The 14,253-nt window shown below is 50.7% G+C and overlaps 1 protein-coding gene across 1 annotated transcript in view; it reads left to right on the top strand.

The window, feature by feature from the left end:
- Positions 1-13,978, top strand: part of SMAD6 (SMAD family member 6) — a 40,991-nt gene extending 27,013 nt beyond the window's left edge. Inside the window, exon 4 of the mRNA XM_027714699.2 lies at positions 13,033-13,978. Within this exon, the coding sequence (XP_027570500.1) occupies positions 13,033-13,574 (542 nt within the window). The 3' untranslated portion in view covers positions 13,575-13,978. The remainder of the gene's footprint in view (positions 1-13,032) is intronic.
- Positions 13,979-14,253: the final 275 nt, after the last annotated feature.

The following is a 14,253-nucleotide window of genomic DNA, read 5'->3' as shown; positions in this document are numbered from 1 at the left end:
TTTGCGTATCAGGGCTGCTCTTTTCACGTTTTGTTTTGAGGTTTTGCAATTCTTTGCAAAGCAAACAGAGTCAGTTCGTGCCTGAGGAGGGATTTCACTGATCCCAGGGTGCTGCTTCCAGGTGATTTCCCTGGGACGTGCAGAGCTTTTGGGTGGGAAATTGTAGTTGCTGTAGTTCCAGAGCTAAAAGTTGGGCCCCGAGTGCTGGGTGTTGCCCTGGAGGAGGTGCCCTCTGGGGTGTCCCTGTCCCTGTTCCCTGCAGGGATGGCTCCCGCAGAGGCCTTGGCTGGCGCTGTGGGAAGAGCAGAGTGTCCCCACACAGCCCAGCCCAGCCCTCCTGAGTCACCCCGACCAGGAAAGGCACTCAGCAGGTTTGGAAAACTGGCTGGAAGGGCAGGCAGTGCCCTGCCTGCCCCAGGGCTGAGGTTTGCCCTGAATTTGGGCACATGGTGCCACAACCACCCTAAAACACAGAGGAGACCCCAGAAGCAGCTCCCTGGGGTGAGCACTGATGTCCTGCTTGGTAGGACACGCATCCTGTCCCTTCAGGGACTTCCCCGAGGGTGGTTTGGGCACTGCCCAGGCTCCCCAGGGCAGTGGGCACAGCCCCAAGGCTACCAGAGCTCTAGGACCATTTGGCTGATACTCTGGGGCACAGGGTGTGACTCTTGGGGATGGGCCTGTGCAGGGATAAGGGTTGGACTGGATGATCCTCGTGGATCCCTCCCAGCTCAGCGTATTCTGAGGAGCCCAATTCCTGCCACCCACCCTTCCCGTGGCACCCACCCCGATGGACACCCATGCAGGACCACAGACGGCCCTGGCCCCTGGCTGGCCCCCGGGCTTGTGCAGGGGGGCAGGATGTGTTTAAAACATCCAAAGTGATGAAGTGTCACCCAGACTGAGCTGTTTCTCAGATCCGCAGCCGTCTCCTCCCGGATTTCAGCTGCTCAGCTTCCAGGAGCAGGGCTGGCTCCGTGGAAGGGGGGCTGCAGCCTCACTGGGATGTACCTGAGCTCCACAGACACTGTCACCCATCACCCACCCCCACCACGCAGCCCCTGGGTGCTCCCACGATGGAAAGTCCTGGATTTTGAAGATCTGATAGAGAGAACTCTGGGGTGGGAGCATTTCCTGCTCCCTCTTCCTCTCCCTGCAGAACAGCTCGTTAGGGTAATGACTGCAGACACCGAGGTGGGGTGCAGGGGGAACAGGTACTTTTTTTAAACTTTATTTTTTCCTTTGGAAATGCAGCCTCTTGCAGTCATGCTGTCACAGTTAAAATAAGGTTTAAATTACAGGGCTGGCTGTGGCTTTTTCCCTTTCTTTCAGAATTTTTGCCAACTTGCAATTTACTTAATGAAATCCTGCTATTTCGTTTAACGGGGATATTTTTTGCAGATGTTGATTTAACCCAGCTTTATAAAATATGTGAACTGTGCAGTTTCTTTCCTATTTTTAACAATTTAAGGATTCTGGTGCAGAACCTGACAGAGTTTATAACGTTGATATTTGTTTGTACCTCATGCAAACCATGAGGCTTCCACATCATCCACAGAAATAGTGTGAAATGTTGCAATAATGAGCCAAAGTTGTCCAAAAGGGGGAATTTGTGTTGCTCATTGGAGCTTTGTGAATGTATTTCTGCGAAGCGTCTGCCCCTGGTTTTACACTCAGTTATTCTTCAGGGTTTGTGCAGGGGGTTCTTTATATATGTGTTATATATAGAATGAGGAAGAGAAATGGGTCTGGTTTAGGCTGGTGACAGGCTGCCTTTTTAATGTACAATTCCCAGTGTAGTTCCCCCCAGTATGCCTTACTTTATTTTGTCAAATGGAGTTCCCTGGAGGAATCTGATATTCCTCTTGCAGAGCTGTGGAGGGTGTGCAGTGTTGAACTCATTAAGCCATAACGATGCGTTCACATGCTCTGTTAATCTCCCTGTCCTTGATTTACAAAGAGCCTGACCTGCTCTCCTTCCCCTTTTCCTCTCCATGGGAAGGTCGTTTGCTTTGGTGCTTAATTTGCAGAGTTTCTGAGGGCCTGTGCTTTCATCCCTCCTCATGGAGGAGTTGCAGCCACAAACCCTGTGTAGACCAGTCCTGAAAAGGTTATTTTTAGCTTGAAAATTCAGCTGCCCTCAAAGAAAGATGAGGCTTGTCCTACAAAGGTGGGAGGGTTTTTAATCCAAAGGATTCCACTGGCTGTGGAATAAATACGTGGAATATAACTCATGTTATAGCATGGGCTGACAGCACAAGGGGGAATGGCTTCCTGCTGCCAGAGGGCAGGGCTAGATGGGATATTGGGAATAAACTCTTCCCTGTGAGGGTGGGGAGGCCCTGGCACAGGTTTCCCAGAGAATCTGTGGCTGCCCCATCCCTGGAAGTGTCCAAGGCCAGGTTGGGCGGGGCTTGGAGCAACCTGGGCTAGTGGAAGGTGTCCCTGCCCATGGCAGGGGGTGGAACTGGATGAGTTTAAGGTCCCATCCAACCCAAACCATCCTGGGATTCTCTGACAACTCATTAATCCTTTTCTCTTTGAACATCCTGAGTGAAGCTGGAGTATTGGGGTGTCTGGGTTTTGTATTAGTGCAGCAGGACAGGATGTATTCCATGGAGTTCTGTGTGTATTTTGGCATTTCCCTGTTTCCCTCCCTTTTTTTTTTTTTTAACGAAACTGTGGTTTTTAGAAATGAAAACAAGTCCTTCTTAGCCAGGGAGGGTAATTAGTGTGAGTCACCTCCACTCTCCATGGGCAAGTCCAGGGTTAGGAATCTGGTCATTTGGGAGGTGACACTGAAAGATGGGGACTTTCAGAGGCCACATTCTCAGTTGCTGCCTCTCAGGGCTCCAGTGATGCTCCTGAATGTTCTGGATTTCATGCAAATACATTGATTTTCCTTCCCCATCCCCTGCTTATGCTTTACACAAATTTTCTTGCCATTTATCTGCATTTTAATAGCTTTTACAGCACCATTCCTGGGAGTATAAAACAAGACAGATGGACTCAGTGATCTTACAGGTCCAGCCTTAACAATTTTATGATTCTGAGGCAAGGTCTGTTTGGTCTTTGGGGGTGATCTTATCCCAGCTTAGCACAAATGAGTGTCCTGTGCTGCATCCACTTCTCTGGGTTGCTCATTTGTGGATTTTCCAGAAAAGGGCCCCTCCATGGCACAAGGGTTGTTATCCATGGCATTCCCAGCGGTGTAGATCCTGAGATGCCAGCACATCCTTGCTGCTTCCACTGGGGATGTGAGGGACCAACTGTGGGGCTTACATCCCAAGATGCTTAAATCATTGTTTAGTCTTGACTTTAAGTGGGAGTAAGAGCCCGTGGATGCTGGCCACGAGCAGTTGTGAGTGGAGTGAGGACTGGAATAGCCCCAGAAGCTGTTTACACATAAATACATGACCCAGCTATCGGGAGATCTGCTGAGTGGGTGCACATCACACACGCAGCCCTGGGCACGTTCTCCAGCCTGGCCACGGCTCTGCTGACATGCTGGTGCGAGCAGGAGGGCAGGAGCCATCCCTGGGCTCCTTCCAGCCCTGCAGGACCTGCCTCTGCCTGGCTGGATGCCTCCCACCAGGCTCTTCCCACAGCTACTCCCACCGACCCCATCCCCATTGCTTTTAATCCCTCTCCATCAGATAAGAGCTCGGAGACCTCCCTGTGCAGGTTTATCCCTTCAGGTTTATCCCTTCGGCATGACCAAGTTGGCTGGCACACCAGAGCGATTGTTTCCTCGCAAAGGCCACGCTGGCACCCAAAATCCTTTAATTCCCTGTAAAACTTTGGCAAATCCTCCACTAGCGAGGACTTGAAGGATCCGTGGGCGTCGTGACTCCCTGATCCCGGTGGAGCCGTGACTCCCCGATCCCGGTGCCTGCTCAGACAGAGAGGCTCGGGAGAGCTTTATCAGGAGCAGGATCTTGGGCTTTGGCCAGCGAGAACAAAGCCTGACTTTCCATTCCACTCAGCCCCTGTCTGCTTCCCATATATGTGAGGGCCCTGATACCACGCTGGAAAAAAGCAGCGCCTTTTTTTGGGCTCGCTGGGGGAGAATTATCAGATGAGGGGAGGCATCAACGGTGGAGCCCTTTTGGAGGGAGGGGTTTGGTTGGAATAGAGGACCCACAGCCGGTTTGGGGGCTGGGATGAAACCCCTGGCAGGGGATTGGGTTGAAAGCCCGAGATTTTTGTTCTCCCAGAGCTCCCAGGCCAAGCTCTTGTGCCCGGCACCGGACTCTGCACCCAAGGAGGAGCCAAGCAGCTCATTCCCAGCCTGGATGGAGAAAAATATTTGTTGGGCTCCTGCTTGTGGGCCCCCAGGGAGCCTCCTCCGTTGCAGGTTGTTTTGCAGGTCGGTGATAGTTTCCTAAAGCTTTCCCAGTCCTTGATACTTGCAGTGGGGTTGGCATGGAGCCGACACACATCTGCCTCGGTCTCCCCTCGGGTGCTGCCGTGCCTGCGCCGCGTCCTCGCCGCGGAGAAATCAGGGTGGCCTTGGGTTTTTTCAGCCCTCTCACGTCATCTCTGCAACCCAGCAGCTCGTTCTCAGGCGTAAATCCCATGGAGGGGGGATAGCAGGGCGAGATCCCGCTCCCGAGGGAACAGCTTGGGCTGGAGCACAAGGCAGGCTCTCAGAACGTATCTGAGGGTGGTGTTTTGGTTGGTATTGCTTTGGTTTGCCTCCCAGGGAAGCATCTCCGCTTGTTTTCTGGTTAGGAAACCAGAAAAACACGGCAGAGCTGCTGCAGCCACAGCCTGCTTGGTGTCCTGTGTCCTTCCTGTGTGAGCTCCCAAGCCCCAAGTTCCCAGCTTTGCTGGTGTTTGGGGAAGAGGGTTTTGTGTGATCAGCTGGGACATCTGAAGGAGGCCTTGTGTAGGGGAAGATGGACATTGCCCTCTGGAAAGGGCACATTTGGGTTGTTAAAAGAGGGAGCTGAGCAAAATTTGGGGCTGGGGCTGTGCTGGGGGTGGTGAGACAGCCCTCCTGGTTTGGAGGAGTTCATTGCCCTTGGATTGTCTAACAGCTGGATGAAAAAAGGCATCCTGGGCAGGGTTAGTGGTCCTGCTGCTGCCAGGGATGTTCCCATGTTCTTAACAAGTGTGGAAAATGAGGAGGCTCGAGCATCTCCAGGAGCATCCCTGCAGCTGGAACAGGCTCCCCAGGGCAGTGGGCACAGCACCAAGCCAGACAGAGCTCAGGAAGTGTTTGGACAATGCTCCCAGGCACAGGGTGTGACTCTTGGGGATGGTCCTGTGCAGGGCCAGCAGTTGGACTCGATGATCCTTGTGGGTGCCTCCAGTTTGGCATATTCTGTGTGATGTCCTCACCGACTCACCTGGCTTCCCAAAACTGGGAAACTTACCAAAACTTCCCAAAACTTCCACCTGGCACCTGGCTTCCCAAAACTCCTTCACCTCAGTGCCCCCTCCATTGTGACAGAAAGCCCTTCATTAGAGGTGCTTTCCCCCCTTAATGGTTCCATGACTTAATGGTGGTGTGAACCAGGCAGGGCTTTGGTTTGGGTGCAGCCTCTGGACCATCACCCTGTGCTGAGGTGATTCCCAGGCTCAGCTCCAGCACCCAACGTGCTCTGCCCAAGAGGCTCGATGGAGGTGGAGAGGGGTGTTATTCCTGTTTCTCTTCAGAGGGACCTACTAATTAGTTTCTGCTTTTAAAATGCTTTGAAGCCTCAGCCGAAACTCCTCCGTGAGCGAAAACCATGATTATTTATATTTATCCCATTTCCCAGAGCCTCTGGGATGCTCCGTGTGCCGCAAGCTCTGGTCACTGGGCGGATTATCTCCCTCCCCCAGGGCACCAGGGGGGATTTCTGAGCACCTAAAATTCCTCTGCAAAGCCGAAATGGGTTCACAGGTTTGAAAGGCAGAGGAGAGCTCGGGAGGTCCCCTGGGATTTGGCCATCCCAACCTCTGGGATTGCAGCAGGCGGCCCCCGGATTAATTACCGGCGTGGGCTGGCGCAGGGCCAGGCGGGAGCGGCGCAGGGGAGGGAGCCTTGGACATCACAGCAGGGAAATCTGCCACAGGGTGATTTATGGGGTGATTTCTCCCTGTTTCTCAGCTTTTTCCAGGCTCTGGGGATAAAAAAAAAACCAACAAAAAAGGGATTGCACACATGGTTGTTTGGAGGAGCTGAATATGTGCGAGTTCGCAACCTAAACGTGGAAAAAGGGGATTTTTTTTTCCCCCCCTTTCTTTGTCCTGGCATCCCTCACCCTGGCAGTCCTGCCCTGTGGAGGACACTTGGGAATGAGCCTTCTCCCCTCCAAGTGGAGTCGGTGCCTTCCCAGCTGGAAGGCAAAAACCAACCCCGACTAGACGACGCTCAGAAGATTTTCACCAAACCTCTGGATTTTACAGCAAATCAATTCGTGGGGACCTTCCCTTCCCCCCACCTCATCCCCTGTGTTTTCCACCAGCTCGTTTTCCTCCCCGTTTTTCCAGCTGGTTGAGGCACGGGGCGAGGACACAACGGGCTCTCACGGAGATGCCAGACACGACCCCGGGATTTGCTGGGCTCGGACTAACCCAGGGCTGGTTTCCAGCAGTGGAGGAGTCTCAGCCAGGCTGTGGTTGCTGACAGGTCTGGTGCTTTGAGAAGTGGCAGCCAGGGGAGGTGGTTCCCTTTTGGACTCCTTTTGAAGGTGTATTTACGTTGTTGTGTTGGCTTGGACATGCCAGGTCCAAGGTGGTTACGTGCACAGCCCAGGGCCTGGAGAGAGATGAATGTGCCTGTGAAAGCAAGAGGAGCTCAGATTAGATGGAGACTCAAATAAAAAAATCACCTAAATCTCTGAAAACATTGGCATTTAGGAGTAACACATTAAAATGTCACTGAAAAATCCCTGAGTTGGGTTTTTCCAGTTTTCTTACTTTCTAGTCTTTTCACCCCTTGGCTGAAAAGAGCTTTGTAAACCAGGGGAGCTGGTGGGGGGGGGAACCTGTTAAAATACCTTAAAATCATGTTCTGGACTGTGGATTTAGTGGCCAGAGAAGGTACATTAGAAGCAAACTCCTTGAATTTAGCTTGAAAATGCCCTAACTGATGATGACTTCCAAATTTCCGGGCAGAACTAAACATGGCATGTGTTTTTCTTTGAAGGATATAAAAAAAAAAAAAAATTAGCATGAGCTGATGATTTTGCAGAGTGGTTTCTTTTATGCAGAGAAAATAGTTTTCATCCTCATTCTTGGCATTGGCTCCTGTCCTGTGTTGCTTTTGTTTCTTGGGCTGCCATGGAAATGTCCCCCTTTCCCCCCAGGCCTCTCCACACACCTCTTCCACCGGGCTCTGGTGCTCGTCAGACCCTTTTTGGAACTAATTTAATTAATTAACCCAGTGCAAGTGTTCTTCTGAGTTAATCATCTACTGGGTTAACAAATTGAACGGGCTGACGGAGGAGGATGGGGAGCAGCAGAGCTCTGCTCCACGGGAAAGGCTGGAAGAGGAGGAGCAGGATGGTGGATCCTCCGTGGTGGATCCAGTGGCAGCGAGGGCTCTTTCCAGCTGTCTTTCCTTGCTGGTGGTTTTTGTGGGATGAGGGAGCCATGGACTCATGTCCATGGCTGCACAACAGCCACGTCCAACGTGAGGAATGTGCCATCAGCGGTGCTGAGGTTGGAGGAGTTGGGAGCACCCACCACGACACCAGATTAATTGTAATATAAAATCACATTCTTGTTTTGGAGTGGAGATACGGGCTGGGCTCAATCCACACGTCTCAGTGGAGTAAACCAGAAGTTTGGGAGAGAGTTTAGTGCTCTGCAGCCTGGGAAGGTCCAGCTGGGTGTCCCTTTGGTCGTCGGCTGGGGAGCTGGTGTCAGCTTTGCAGGGCCTCTCTGAACCAGGGAGAGGTTTTCTTTGGTGAAAGCTGGGACACTGAAGGATCCTCTGTTAATTCTGGGATTTAAGGACAAGGTTCAGGGGGAAGATGAGGGCTGACCAGCCTCCTGCTTGCACCCAACTGCCTTCTCCTCACATGAGTCCATTGTCCTGCTGTGATACCCAGTTTCTTGCTTCACTGGAGAAACAAAAAGAAATTTGAAAGGGGGACTGAATTGTCCTTGTCCTCATCAAGACTTTCCATGCCTTCCTTGTGGAGAACCTTCTGCTCCCTCTGGTGTCTCCAGGGCCACCTCAGGGTGGCAGCCCAGCTCCTGCCTCCGTTTGCTCATGGAATTGGGATGTTCCCTTAAATATATGTATTGAAACCAACACTGGGTTGCTCCCATGGGCCGACAAAGAGCTGCTGGCCAAGACAGGACTCACCAACTCCTGCAAGGGTGGCGAGGTGCCTGCAGAGTCCCACTCCCAGTGAGCATGGACAGATGGAAGGTGACCAGTTTGTGTCCCCAGGGCATCTGTGTGGGGACCCCTGTGCTGGGGACAACGTTCAGCTCCTCCCCATCCTCTGGGGCTCGTGCTGTGGTTGCAGCGTGGGGGCTCTGGGGGGGCACAGTGACACATTCCAGCTGGAACTTGTAAGGCAGAGGTATTTTAAGTATATTGGCTTAACCGAAATGGTTGTGAGCTTTGCTGGGGCAGATTGACAATTAATTTCTTTTTTTTTTTTTTTTTTAACCCAGGGCCATAAAAATTCCATTTCTGCCGTGGAAGGTTTTAACCCGTTCCTTACCCTGGAGCTTGTTTCCAAGGGTATTAATGGGGGAATTATTGTAACTGATGGCTCCCTGGTGAACTGTTAATAGATTTTTGGGAAATGTGTGTGTTCTTTGTGCTGGGCTTTTTATCTGGACCTTGCTCACAGTGACCTGTGTATGGTTATAACCTTCCCTGCTCCTGTGTGTTGGGCAGTGTAAAAATAGATCTGAGCATGGACCTAATGGAGTCTAAAGTGGGATAAAACTGCATGGAAAGACGTTGAGAAAGGATGTAACTGAGTGTGAGGCTGCCCTGTGACACAGAAAGACAGGAGGAGGGGACATGTGGGAACACTTCTGACTGTCCCACTTCATCTCCAGGTGCCCAGCTGTGCGTTCAAGCCCCTGTCACGTTCTGAGAGCGCACTGATTTATTTTTTACGGGCCTGGTCTTCCCCGTGGGCGCCTCTTAAATGTGTTTTGAGAAGACCTTCCTCGCAGCCATACGTCGTGGGGGCCATTTGACCTGCTGAGAGGAGCTTTGGTGGCTTTGGAAGAGCCGGGGCGTTGAATCACAGCTATTTATTTCACGTCTTTCGTGATCTGCCCATGTTTTCCATCCTGCTTTTAAGTGCAGCTTCAAGCAGTGGGACTGTGCAGCGTTTTTGTTTTGGAAAAAGGCATCTTTCTTTTCTCTCTTCATGCACTGCTTTGAACTTTACTGGCATAAAACGCTGTCAAATCACAAATAGTCTCAAACCTCAAGTTATTTTCTTTACCTCCGCGCTCGGCAGGGAGCGACAGCAGCGGTGCTGCTCGCACCAGGAGATTTACAGTGTTTGCTCTTTGCATTTATTCCCAGACCCCGAGCTGTGCAAGGCTCTTTTCCCATTAAATTCTGGGTTTGATTCTCCTATCTTGTTTTTTTAATCTTAAAATTGTTTGAATTCCCTTTTGGATGGGTCTGCTGCGAGGCATCGCTGCAGCGGAGGAAGGAGTAAACACAAGCTGGAGTTTCAGCCCTTCCATCTGATGGATGGAGGTGGCTTTGATGGAGGAGATAGCCCTGACTCCACCCTCAGTGGAGCTGCTAGAAGTTGTAGCTGCCTACAATGATAGTTGTTAAAAACACATCGTGTACCACTACGGGACTGAAATATTTTCCTTTCTTCCAAAAGCAAGCTAACAAGCCCGCCTCTGTTCCAGCAGAAAGGGTGTGGAGGGGGGAAAGAACAAAAAGCAGATTTTCTTGTCTGTGCTTTAAGGGCAGGGTGGAAAAAAGAGGAGGAAAAAGTGGAATATTTATTTAGAAGGCAGAGGACGTGGTTCTGTGGCGGCCACCCCTGCTGTCTGCGGAGTGGTAGTGGCTGATGGCTGGAGGCGAAACTAATACTTGGCAGGGGATGAGACACAGCACAGGCCCCCCTGGTCTGGGGGCTTGCTGGAGTGCTTGCTTTATGTCAGGGCTGTGGGGTGAGTTCATCTTTGCAGGATTTGGTTGAGTGCACTGGGAGATGAAAGAAGGGAGAGGAACCCACCACGGCACTGGAAGAGGGACCCTCCCGACAGCTTTGTGCAGGCAGAGTGTTCTCAGATGAGCCTTTTAGGGTCTCCTTTTGGGGGATTTGTTTGCCTGGGGGCCACAGGCAGGTTGCTTTTGCATCTGGTGAGTGGATTTTAAAGCCTTTCTTCTCCCCCCCCCCCAGCCAGGAAAGGTGGGTTGGAAAGGAAACTTCTCGCTCCTTGAGGTGGAGTTCCCTCAAATGTCCTCACGTGTTTGAAGGAGCACAGGGCATCTCCAGGAGTGCCTGGAGCTGGCAGAGCTGGCACTGCCAGGCAGGAGCTGTGATGGGATGACAGAGATCAGGAGCACATTGGCAGGGGGATGCATTCACAAAGGAATGGGTGGATGGACTGAAGCTCCTGCCATGAATTGCACAGAAGTGGTTTTAACAAAGCTAGTTCAGATGCACGAAAGCAGGAGGTATAAAAAAGCCTTCCCTTGTTTTCATGGATGATTTTGCCAAGATGTTCACCAGTTCCTGGAAAGCAGAGATGACACCAGGGCTGGTGGCACCGCCAGAGAGATGGTCTTGTAGGATAGACACAGGTTGAATCCTGCTTTGCTTTCCCCCTTCACATGTTAATTTGCAGTAAACCACGGGAAAAACCTCTTAAAATGTTTATTGCTGCCTGTTCCCCTGATTAACTCAGCTGATGGGGAAACTGGAGTTTTGAAGTTGTCCCATCCTTAGTGTCTGGAAGGGAAATTCAGGGGCTGAGTGGTAGTTCCTAAAAAATGTAATAACAAGCCCAGCTTAGCTAATGGGCATGGAGGGCTTTGAGGAGGTTGGGAGGTTAAACAGATGCAGAGCTCAATAATTGCTACCAGCCTTCAGATGAAAGGCCCCGAGCTGGTCTGTGCCCCCCCCCCTCAGATCACTTGAGTGGGACAACAGCAAAGTTTAGTGCCTTAGGAGACTTTTGGAAAGGCACTGGAGCATCTGTGTGGGAAAGATGACTGTGGAAATTGGATGCTGTGGAAGATGGATGGGTCTCTGAGCAACCTGGTCTAGTGGGAGGTGTCCCTGCCCATGGGACTGAGATGATCTCTCCCAAAATTGTGACCTGTGAAGGGGTTGGTTCAAGATGGTGAGCACTGCCCACAGCAGTGGACATCCCAGTTACCCCCTCCCCCCATCTCCCCTTAAATTTGTGTAGTTACAACTCCAGTTAAATCCAACAAAGCCGCTTAATTCAGAGCTGGGTGATGGGGAGGGGTAATTTGAGCCTGAACAGAAGCAGGGCTGGAGGGGCTGTGCCTGAAATCCGGTGTGTCAATGGGCTCTCTGGAGCAAAATAATGGCATCACCCCATGGGTGAGTTAATGGGACATGATGGCAGGGAGGCACAGGGGTCAGCAGGCCGCGGGCGCGTGAGGGATTGTCAGGGAGCTTAATACCGGGCAGGGAGCTCGGAGCAGAGCTCCTGGCTTGGAATTCCAGGCTGCTTTTCTGTTAGCTGGCGTGGTAGGAGCAGGAATGATGTTTGGCAAGAAGTTAATTCGCCCGCTTCGGGGTTCTTTCAGGGTTGAGAGTTCCTGTCTTCCTTCTGGAGACATCATAAATTGTGGAGGCATCGTGGATTAAACAGTGTCTGCCCCCCCCAAATGTGATTCCTAGAAAGAAGAGACATTTCTCTTCTGGAGAGACTTCCACTGGGGTTTTAGGAGGATATGTGTAGTTCATAGCAGCTACTCCCCCTTGGCACGAAATGCTTCCTCAGATTTCATGTTCCCTGTGGGAACATCAGCATCACTGTCGAGGAATATTCACACAGTGGAGATAATGTTGGGTCAGTCATCCAGGCATGTTGTGGACATCCCTGTGCCTCAGCTCAACACAAGCTGGGCTTTGAAAGTGAGGGTGCACCACCAGGGGTACAGGATCTGTGCTGGCTCTTGGTGAGAGACATCCACATATCCTGAGGAGGACACGGGGTCCTGGCTGCTGGACACAGAACTGAACATTAAATTTGAGAGAGAAAGATGTGTTGAGCTCCATGGGGGGTGGTGGGTGTCTTGTTGGGTCATCAGCCTTGGCTTGAGCCATCTGTCTTGGTGGTGTTTGACATAATTGAAGATGAGGTTTGGGTTGAAGATGGACTTTGGGTTGAGTACAAGTTTTGGGTTAAATATGAGTTTCGGGTTAAATATGAGTTTTGGGTTGAGCACGAACTTTGGGTTGAAGATGGACTTCGGGCTGAGTACAAGTTTTGGGTTAAGCATGAGTTTTGGGTTGAGCATCATCTTTGGGTTGAGCACAAACTTGGGGTTTAATACAAGTTTTGAGTTGAACAGAGGTTTGGAGTTGAGCACAAACTTGGGGTTAAATACAAGCTTTGGTTTCAACATGAATTTTGGGCAGAGCATGGAGTTCGTGTTGAACACGAATTTTGGGTAGAGCATGGACTTAATATTGAATAGGAATTTTGGGTAGAGCATGGAGTTAATATTGAATAGGAATTTTGGGTAGAGCCTGGAGTTAATATTGAATAGGAATTTTGGGTAGAGCATGGAGCTTGCGTTGAACACAAATTTTGGGTAGAGCACAAACTTTGCATTAAATACAAGCTTTGGCTTGGACAAGAATTTTGGGTAGAGCATGGAGCTTGTGCCGAACACAAATTTTGGGTTGAGGATGGACTTTGCATTGAACACAAATGTTGGGTAGAGCACGGAGTTAGCATTGACCATGAATTTGGGGTTGAGCACAAGTTCAGTTCTCACGTGAGCAAAGCTGACGGGGTGGGAAGAGCCTTTTCCTTCCCCTCCATACCTGTCGTTTCCAGGTGGTCACAGCAATCCCTGAGTGTCCTCTCTTGCCCCCACAGATGCCAGCACGTCGCCCGATGCCGTGAAGAGGAGCCATTGGTGCAACGTGGCCTACTGGGAGCACCGGACGCGCGTCGGCCGCCTCTACACAGTGTACGAACAGTCTGTCAGTATCTTCTATGACCTACCTCAAGGAAACGGCTTCTGCCTCGGACAGCTAAACCTGGACAACAGGAGCGAGACTGTGAGAAGGACTCGAAGTAAAATCGGCTACGGGATCTTGCTCAGCAAAGAGCCGGACGGCGTGTGGGCCTACAACCGCAGCGAGCACCCCATCTTCGTCAACTCCCCGACACTGGACATCCCCAACTGCAGGACCCTCATCGTGCGCAAGGTCATGCCGGGCTACTCCATCAAGGTGTTTGACTATGAGAAGTCCTGCCTCCTGCAGCACACGGCCGACCTGGATTACGCAGACGGGCCCTACGACCCCAACAGCGTCCGGATCAGCTTCGCCAAAGGTTGGGGGCCCTGTTACTCCAGACAGTTCATCACGTCCTGCCCGTGTTGGCTGGAGATCCTACTCAGCAACAATCGATAACGGTCGGCCCTCTGACTAAAGGAAAGACACACGGAATTAAAACCCCCCCCCCAAAAAAAAAAAAAAAAAAAAAGACACAGACTATCCCAAATATCATCTACCTAGATTTAATATAAAGTTTTATATATTATATGAAAATATATATTATACTTGTAATTATGGAGTCATTTTTACAATGTAATTATTTATGTATGGTGCAATGTGTATATGGACAAAAAACAGAAAATGCACTTTGGCTTATATAATTCTTTCAATACAGATTTTTTTTTTTTTTTAAGAAGAAGAAAAAAAAAGAGAAAAATTATACAGCAAAAATAGGAGAAAGCCCTAATTTTTGATGTATGGTTTTTTTGAAATATTATTAATACCCAGACAAAAAGCTAATACCAGTCACTCATTGATAATAAAGTATTCGCATTATGGGGGGGGATTTAATTGTCTTTTTTCTTCCCCCCCCCAACTGAAGGCCAGCAGTGTCTGCTGGGGTGCTCTACAGTCAGGGGGGGTTCCAGAGGGGTGCCCTCTGTCTCCCATCCCAGCCAGGACCCCAGGAAGCCAATAAATAAGTTGGGAGGCTGCAGTTGGCTCCAAGAGGAGGGTGAGTTAGGACAGCTGGAGAGCCAGGGAACACTTGGATAAGGGGAAGGGAAAGCCTCCTGTGGCTGTTGTCACTCAGGGC

This window comes from Pipra filicauda, unplaced genomic scaffold, assembly GCF_003945595.2.
Source record: "Pipra filicauda isolate LSUMZ 115617 unplaced genomic scaffold, ASM394559v2 scaffold70_size2993248_pilon, whole genome shotgun sequence".
Classification (NCBI taxonomy): Eukaryota; Metazoa; Chordata; class Aves; order Passeriformes; family Pipridae; genus Pipra; species Pipra filicauda.
This window is presented reverse-complemented; position numbering and strand designations above follow the sequence as displayed.